This window comes from Portunus trituberculatus, chromosome 31 (genome assembly GCF_017591435.1).
Source record: "Portunus trituberculatus isolate SZX2019 chromosome 31, ASM1759143v1, whole genome shotgun sequence".
In the NCBI taxonomy this organism is placed as follows: Eukaryota; Metazoa; Arthropoda; class Malacostraca; order Decapoda; family Portunidae; genus Portunus; species Portunus trituberculatus.
In genome coordinates, this window is record NC_059285.1 from 26,743,394 (window position 1) to 26,752,816 (window position 9,423).

Sequence of the window (9,423 nt, forward strand, 5' to 3'; positions counted from 1 at the left end):
TCATCCAGTAAGCCTCCAAAAACCTGAACCTTGGTCTTGGGACAAGAAACCTTGAGTCCTAAGGAATTTGCCTCCTCATGCAGTGCCTCTAGAGTTATTACCAGAATCTCTAGTGACTCAGCAAAGATTACTGTATCATCGGCAAGAACAAGTTCTGTAATCTCAGTATTGCTAACAAATGCTCCACAATGACTTTGGTCTACAACTCTGCCTAGTACCCAGTCCATGCAAGTGTTCAAAAGTAATGAAGCAAACACGCATCCCTGCCTCACTCCTGTATTCACAGGGAAGAAGCTGGACACGCCCCTCTACACTTCACAGCACTCACAGTTCCATACTAGAGGCCAGTTAATAGACTGATAATCTTTGCAGGAATCCCACGGAGACGCAGAAGATCTCAGAGTGTCTCTCGATGCACTGAATCAAAACGCCTTCTTTGGCTAGACATAGACTGTAAGCATCCCTTGTTGAAATCACGTCGGCGATCCACCATTAAGCGAAGCGGTAGGATGCTGTCAGTTGTTGACTTACCGGGCGTGAACCCAGACTGTCCAAATCTCTGGTGTTTCAGCAGGTGATTGCGAATACGCATCAACAGCAGATGGGCATGCACTTTGCCTGGTATGCTGAGCAGTGTTATACCACAGTAGCTGTTGCAGTCCTGACCGTCCCCTTTCTCCTTCAAGATAGGGATGCCCAACCCCTTTTTCCAGTGAGGGGGAATGGTACTTGAATGCCATACAGCAGTAAAGACAGTATGCAACTCCGCACTGATGTTACAGATGCCAGCTGCCTTTCCAGCCGCCAACTTTGCCACAGCCTCTTTGATGTCATCAATGGTGACCATTCCTCATGCTGGACCAATAGTAAGTAAAACCCTTGCTACTGGTCTCGCCACTGCCAGGCCTCCTTGACTCAGAGAGACCCATCATATCCACCCTCAGCTTACTGAGCTCATCCAATAGATGAGGCATTCGTTGATTCTCTGAGAGGCTTAGGACGTTCCAGGAGCCCACACGTAGAACCCTCCGAAGGTTTACCCCAGGCATGGTCCCATGGGCTGGCATCACGTTTGCAACCCCACCGACACCCCAAAAGTTAAAAATAGGACGAAGGGATCTTCCCGCTCCTCCCAGGATGCAGGGATCTTGTAGGCTTTTCCCTGCATCCGTTATACGGGTAGGGATGCCCTTTCGGTGCTTTGGCACCAATAGTTGTGCACGGTCGGACCCCTCCGCAAAACCGGATTGGGGTCGTGGCTAGAGGCTCGCTCGCACCTAGAGCCTCCAGCCCAACCTCTACCTCCAACTCTGGTGGCGGAAGTGGATTTTTTTTACAGGGAGGGGTTGCAAGCCCCACCCCAACTAGCTAGGTTAGCTATGGACAGGGACACTAGTATGACCGAGGGAAAAAAAAACCCTGGCTGCCCAAAAATAGACAGAAAGAGAGCCAAAGACACTCCTCACTTGAGTAGAATCTACCCACCACTATATATATATATATATATATATATATATATATATATATATATATATATATATATATATATATATATATATATATATATATATATATATATATATATATATATATATATATATATGAGTCAGGTTTTGACAAATGTTTTTTTGTAAAATTTTGTTAGTGACATAGCAAACTTAATATTGTTCAGTATATCGAAATATCAGTTCCTCAATCTATAAACTCAATACAACCTACCAGAAAACTTATCCCTCCTTCGATGACAGTCATCTCTTCTCCTCTACACAGAACATTCTCTATATGTCCTTTATTTGATTTTTTTCTTATACCATGTGGGCTTTTCGCCGGAATTTATGGGCTAAAGGGGGGTACTTTTTGGGGTACCTCCTATCTCAAAGCCCACCCAGTAGGAAACCATTGCCCCGAATGAGGAAGCCCAACCTACACTCGGACCGTGGACAGGATTGGACCCCAAAGCATGCATGGTTCCACTGTACCACGGCGGCTAATTTCTAATATAATCTGGAAACTGCACATCTCATCTCTACTTAAAACAGTATCTATGGCTTTAGGCGTTTTGAGCCGTCTCCTCCAGTTTTGGGAGGCGGTGGCATAATGGATAAGGTGGTGAGTGTGGGATCAGGCAGACGTCCACGCGTAGGTTCGAATCCAACATCGTATCGCCTTGATACTTTGCCGTTTTGTCGAGTGGTTTAAAGTTACCTACATGTCACCATGACACCCAGGTTCTAGGTGGTTATACCAAAGATGGATGGATGATTTAGAATAAGGCGCCGCAACATCAGCGGTCATCTGGCGCCGCTACGAAATATTAAAAGGACACCATAAAATAAAAAAAAACTAACTAAAAAAAAAGGACACCATAAAAAAACTAACTAAAAGCAATTAAAAACTACAAAACTAAAAACAAAGAAAAATTCTAGAATCAAAAGAAACTAAAATACAGTATACAATAAAATTTAAGAAAACATTAAAATACATATAATAAAATCAGATAAAATTCACAGATTTGGGAGAAGTCCAGCTTCTCTCAAAAATCTAAAAACGTCATGGCCTTGGGCCAGGCACTCTGGTCCAAGGACCTTTGAGATATAATAGACACCGCTATCTCTACCGCTGTCGCGGTAGAGGTAGCGGTGTCGTAACTCGGTCAAACTAGGGCACTCTACCAACAGGTGCCGCACGGTGAGCGGCACCAAGAAGTCATCACAGTAAAGTTGAGGGTCCCTGGTCAGGAGGTACCTTTGTGTAAGGTACGTGTGACCTATACGAAATCGTGCCAATAAAGTCTGTGCACGGCGATCCCGGACATGGGAGTATGTCCACTGTGGGATAGTGGAAGTAGTGATCTCTCCCATTTTCGAGGTTGCGACTCCCGTTAGCCATCTCCCCTGCCAAATTGCTGCAACCGCCACACGAATAGTGTGAAATACATCTCGAAACGGAACAGGGGCAGGAGATGGAGCGCGACTTGTTGCCTCTTTAGCGAGGCGATCTGCGTGTTCATTACCGGAAACGCCTACATGACCAGGGAACACCAAAGATGCGCTTGAGTGGTGATATGTGCCCTAATATGGGTACCACTATAAACAAAATTGTCTGCGGCACTAATGGGTGGAAGCTTAACAGAGCTATCAATATTCTTCAAGTTGCCTACAAGTGCTATAGGCCAGGACATGAATTAAAAGTTTTTCTTACTCGTATAACTGCTAACGTTGTACACGAACATTATTCGTTCATATATGAATTACGTTTACATATATGTTGTGGGCGGATAATTAAATTATGCGGATCTTTTAGACAAGGTAGCACCAAAGCCTTTTCATCGTATGAATCTCTCTCCTATAACTGACTGTCTTCAGCTGCAGTGTTGTTAATCTTGCTGTCTTCTACTGCTATTCTTATACCAACTGCTCTTCTCATCTTGCTAACTACATGCCATCCCTTCTCTTGCAACCTCGCTGCACAAGATTTTCTTCATTCTTTCACCCCTATTCTGTTCACCTCTCTAATGCAAGAGTTAGCTCGTATTCTTAATCAATCATATATCCCTTTCTCTGGTAAAGTCTGGAACTTTCTGCTTACTTCTTTATTTCCATCTTCCTATGATCTGAAGTAATGTAAGAGAGATGTTTTGATATACTAATCTTCTGGTTATGTCTACGTTTTTATTGCATTTTTTGTTGCCGTTGGCTGGTACTCTTCATACATAAAAATAGAAACACTTGAAGTCCATCACCTCACGCCCCCACCTCTCCCAAGGTGACATCCCTGGTTACCACATACAATGGAGGTAGATTTACGTGATATCCTACGTCTTTCTCTTCCTTCGTAGATTATGCATTTACTTGCAGCTCAGTGATATCCTCACATTAAATGTTTGCTCTAATAAATTTGAATGATAAACAATGCAATTTATATTTAATTATTGTGTCAGCCGTAGAACTGTAAAAATATCAAACAATGATGTATTTATTAATTAATGATAGAAAGTGCAACAAAATGCATTACATAATCATTTATGTATGATCCCTTTGAAAATCACAGTCGCAATAAAAAATATATTTTTAGATTGGAGATAAACGTGAGAAGTGAGAACAAGATAGGTAGCACAAGAAGTGTTTTTTACAAAATCTATACGTATCACATAGTGAGAAAACAGGTGTATAAGTAATGTAATGAAGTAAATACAAGAAGAAATGTATTATGTGGATTGCTGACAATACTGAAGGAGGGGATCTCGCTCCAGACATTTGACAGTTTTTACCATCATACTCTTGACTAACTGATTGACTGTGCTGCAAAATTTATAAGTATCCTCGTTCAAGGATTCGTCCCACTGTGGGGTGTATTTATATCTTATAAAATGAAGCATGCAAGCAACACATTTAAGAATCTACATTACAGCCTCAGTCACCAACGCCCTTCGGTTGGTGATACCGGGTGTTCGCCTTGCCGCCCGCCGCCTTACACAAGAGGTAGCACCCGCAGTAGGAAGCACCATTCTGAAAGCAGGAAATCATCTGGCCTTACGGGCAGCAGAGGGGCTTCAAGATACGGTTCAAGTTGTAAATGAGCACCTGGTGCCCGCCATTGAGGATCACCTTGTACAGGCGACCAATGCTGCTGTGCCTTACATTAACCGTGGGATCGATGCCCTTGGGGTAGGGATCCAGCAGGGCGCTGAGGTGGTGTCGCGGTCGGCGACCAAGGGTGTAGATCAGATTGGGAGAAGAGTCCTCGGCCAGCGGCGACACCACCGTGTCAAGAAAATCGCCAATAACCTGAAGGGTAGCATCACATCTTCTCTTAACACCATCGCCAGTGCCATCACTTACCTTTCTTCACCTGACCAGCCTTATACTAACAGCGATTATCACAACTCCAACGAGTATAGAAACTACTATGACTACAGAGACAACTACTATTATGACAATTCTGCCAACAACTATGACTATTACACCAGACCAGACGACTACCCAACATACCGACCTGACAGGGGCGGGGACGCAAGTGTGCCAGGGTCTGAGGTTCATACAGTCGGCCAAGCCCTGGCGCGTATGGTAGGCAACACTGCCTACTCCCTCTCCTCCAGTGTGTTGGGGCAAAATCTGACTCAGGCGGTGGCGCCCCTCGCAAAGTCCGTGAGTAAGACCATGAGTGAGTCTTTACCCGCAGTCTCCTTCGGTGATGGGCGGATCGTGATCGACCTACCAGGCACAGACAACTCTGAGCGAACGGAAGTACCACCAAGGTCATGTACCACTCCAGTGGGGAAGAAAGGTGTCTGCCAAGACCTTGGAGACTGCCCAAACCTTATTCTCGACCTGACCAATCTCCGCAAATCTGTCTGCTTCAAGAGACTCTTTGTGCCCGGTGTTTGCTGTCCCAGTGAAGGCATAAGGTGAGTAGTTTGTGTGGTATAATGGTGTTAAAGAAGGTAGTGGTAGTGGTGGTGGTGGAGGTGGTGGTGGTGGTGGTGGTGGTGGTGGTAGTAGTAGTAGTAGTAGTACTAGTAGTAATAGTAGCAGCAGCGAGAGTCATGGCAATGTTTTGCATCAAAATAACAATGAACGAGAGGTCTTTCAATTCCGCATATGTTTTCAGTGATGAGGTAGATGGGTTGTGTTGCTTAGCACCATCTAAGCCAGGGTTTCTCAAACTTTTTAACTCGTTGACCTCCCCATAAAGTTTCAAAATTTTCATTAACCCCCTTTTTTTTTTTTAATTCGAGGAAAATAATTCCGATGGCAAAAACAATGTGCAGTAGTAGTAGTAGCAGTAGTAGTAGTAGTAGTAGTAGTAGTAGTAGTAGTAGTAGTAGTAGTAGTAGTAGTAGTAGTAGTAGTAGTAGTAGTAGTAGTAGTAGTAGTAGTAGTAGTAGTATAGGGTTGCCATACGTCCGGACTTTCCCGGACATGTCCGGAATTAACGTGTTGAAATCTGCGTCCGGGAGGGATTTTTGAAAATTCCTCAAATGTCCGAAATTTTAGCTTCCATCAATAACTGTTTAAAAAAAATATAATGTGTCTATAGGTTGAAATGATGGGAAAGAGGAAGGGGGAAGGATTTACCGGATGGCAGCTGCTTTAGTATGGTTTCGCTCAAGACAAATATATGTGTATGGGTCTTATATGAAATCTATTCTACCAGCCTTCCCTTCATCGCATGACTCGTCTCACTTTGCGCGCCAGTCTTTTCTTTTTAACCTGCGTTGATATAGGAAACAGTTTGGGTTATTTGCTTATTTGTGGCCTTGCGATCTTAATACTGCAGCAAAAGTAAATGTATTGAGCATTTTATTGATTTACATGTTTTTTCCAATATTACAGTATATCAGGTGTTAGTGAAGATGTTCGGAATTCTGATCATTGATATATGGCAACCCTATATATATATTATTATTATTATTATTATTATTAGTAGTAGTAGTAGTAGTAGTAGTTTTACATGAATGACGGCAGCCAAGGGAAAGATACGTGAGAGGGTAGAGGTGGGACGGAGTGGTTGGATATGCTTGCTCACTCACTAAGGAACATGGATAGGAATGCTTTCTAAATTGGCCCTGTCTGGTATGAGCAGTAGATCTGAAACAATGAACCTTGGTTGTAAGTTTAAGGTAGTGTTACCAGAGGTAATTACAAGATTAATTACAGAAAAAAAAAAAATTTATGGATGAAATTCAAGAACTTATTTGTTTGTTTTTTTAATGAAATGTATCTATTTTTCAGATTGTTATAAATTATAATGTAGGTTATTAAATTTCCATAAGGAAGCCACAATGGTCCCTTCGAACTCAGCAATGATACTAACCCCATTGGCTCCTAGGGGTAAATATCTACCACTTTGAGAATCACTGATCTAAGCAAAATATGAAGCATCTCATTTTTGGCCTATAGCTAGTTGCAGTTGCCAGAAGTTACGGTAATTCAAAATCAACGATCATAGTAACACCTGTATAAATAATAAGAAATGCCCTTTGTTCTTCTCACCAACATCATTACGTAATTATTTTCGTCACCACTAACACCATCTTTGTTATTAATATCATCGTCAACACGAGCATAACAACATATTGGAGAAGTGAAAAATTTGACAGCCTTCGCGTTATTGCTCTGTTACTATATTTGTTTCTCTCTAAGAAATCACCATTAATCATGAAGATGTTTCCTAGAATCATCATGGGTTAGACGTTCTATAGTCACTCTAGTAGAGGACACGTTTTGTCATTACATATTTATATATGATGAATAGTATTGCATCGCTCTTCCATATAATATTTTCCTAAAATCCTGCCTGATGTAAGAAAAAAATACCAGATACTTATTGAAGAGGATGATTTATTTTTAGCACAAGTTGTATTGTATCCTTCTAAACAAATCCAGCTGCTTCACACGTCCTTGTCAATTTATAATCCTTGTATTATAATTATCATTTCATTTACTTGTTTAATTTTAGTTTATTTATTACACACACACACACACACACACACACACACACACACACACACACACACACACACACACACATATATATATATATATATATATATATATATATATATATATATATATATATATATATATATATATATATATATATATATATATATATATATATATATATATATATATATATATATATATATATATATATATATATATATATATATATATATATATATATATATATATATATATATATATATATATATATATATATATATATATATATATATATATATATATATATATATATATATATATATATATATATATATATATATATATATATATATATATATATATATATATATATATATATATATATATATATATATATATATATATATATATATATATATACAGTAAAGTCCCGGGTTACGTCGGTCTCGAGTTACGTCAAACTCGTAGTTACGTCAGTCCACTATAAGGCAATTTAAGATTAAAAAAATTGAAAATTTATAAATCGTAAAGTGCGGGATTTATTGTTATTGTTGGTGGTTGCCCGCCACACCGCCCGCCTCACGCTTGAATACAATAACACCCTGCCTCAGTTCCACCACACCATCGCCCCTGGCAAGAGTGTTATCCTACTTCTGCGTTTACTGACTCAAGTTCTTAGTATCTTGCTCAATGGCACCAAAGAGAAAACTTCTTAGTGACAGCAGTGATGCTAAGAAAAGGAAAACCATTATGCTACAAGAAAAAGAGGACATAATTAAAAGACATGAGAAGGGAGGCAGCAGCTGTGTGTGAGGGAGGGAAGAAAATGGGAAGCCCGTTACCATGACAACGGGGAGGTTGACGACCTTGAGGGCTCGCACACCCATCACAACAATAACAACTCCGGAGCCTTCGCCTGGGCCACACGACACTCGCAGCTGACTTGCACCGTCTGCGCCTGTCTGCTGATCCCTATTGCCCTTTCCTATTGCATTTCCTGCCCCGCTGCCCACGCTTCTACTCCCACCGCACTGCACTACGCTCCCAGCTGTCCCCTGGGCGTCACAACATTCGACCTGCCCACCCTCCTGGCGGCCTCAGGCGTCCACCCCTCTCGGCAACCTGCAGTCCTTCGCGTTCGTGGCCCTAATCAACAACAAAAACAAGCTTGTGTTTCATATTCCTACATAGTTGTAAATAATATAACAATATAACCTTTAACTTACCTGAATGACCATAAACAATGATTGGTTGAAAACTCGATAATATGCTTTGAAATGTACGGAAACTCGAGTTACGTACAAAATCGACTTACGCCATGTTTCAGGAACGTAACTCTGACGTAAACCGAGACCTTACTGTATATATATATATATATATATATATATATATATATATATATATATATATATATATATATATATATATATATATATATATATATATATATATATATATATATATATATATATATATATATATATTTTTTTTTTTTCTCGCAATCCCATACCTTTTACCATCTTTTACATATCAACAAAATCAAAAGGCTTATTTTTGCTCTTAACGAATAATTCATATTGATTGTCTCAACAGTGTGGACGACGACAGATTCCCAGACAATCAACCAACTACTACGAGTACTACTCATCGTCCACCACCTGTAAGCAACGCAAGCCTTACCTATCAATTGCATATCACTTCACTTAATTTTCTTTATTTTTTGGTTTGATTTTATACATATAATTGATAGTTTGGATTAATATGTATCAAGAAGATGCCATTTGTATTCCTAAGTGTGAATCGATCTAAAACAACGACTTCAAGTGTAATGGGTGCTACTCTAAAGTGAGGTCTACTTCAATATGTCGTCTACTCAGGTGCAGCACGGAGTCTACCGTGCCCCTCCCCTTCACGTGGCCTGTCGCTGGACCCACATAATGTTGTTGGTGATTCACTGTTTAATGTTGGTAACATG

The 9,423-nt window shown here is 40.3% G+C and overlaps 1 protein-coding gene across 1 annotated transcript in view; it reads left to right on the plus strand.

Moving 5' to 3' along the window:
• LOC123511126 overlaps positions 1 to 9,423 on the plus strand; it is a 115,220-nt gene that overhangs the window by 83,333 nt on the left and 22,464 nt on the right. Inside the window, exons 4-5 of the mRNA XM_045266748.1 lie at positions 4,411 to 5,407; positions 9,042 to 9,108. Of these exons, the coding sequence (XP_045122683.1) occupies positions 4,411 to 5,407; positions 9,042 to 9,108 (1,064 nt within the window). The remainder of the gene's footprint in view (positions 1 to 4,410; positions 5,408 to 9,041; positions 9,109 to 9,423) is intronic.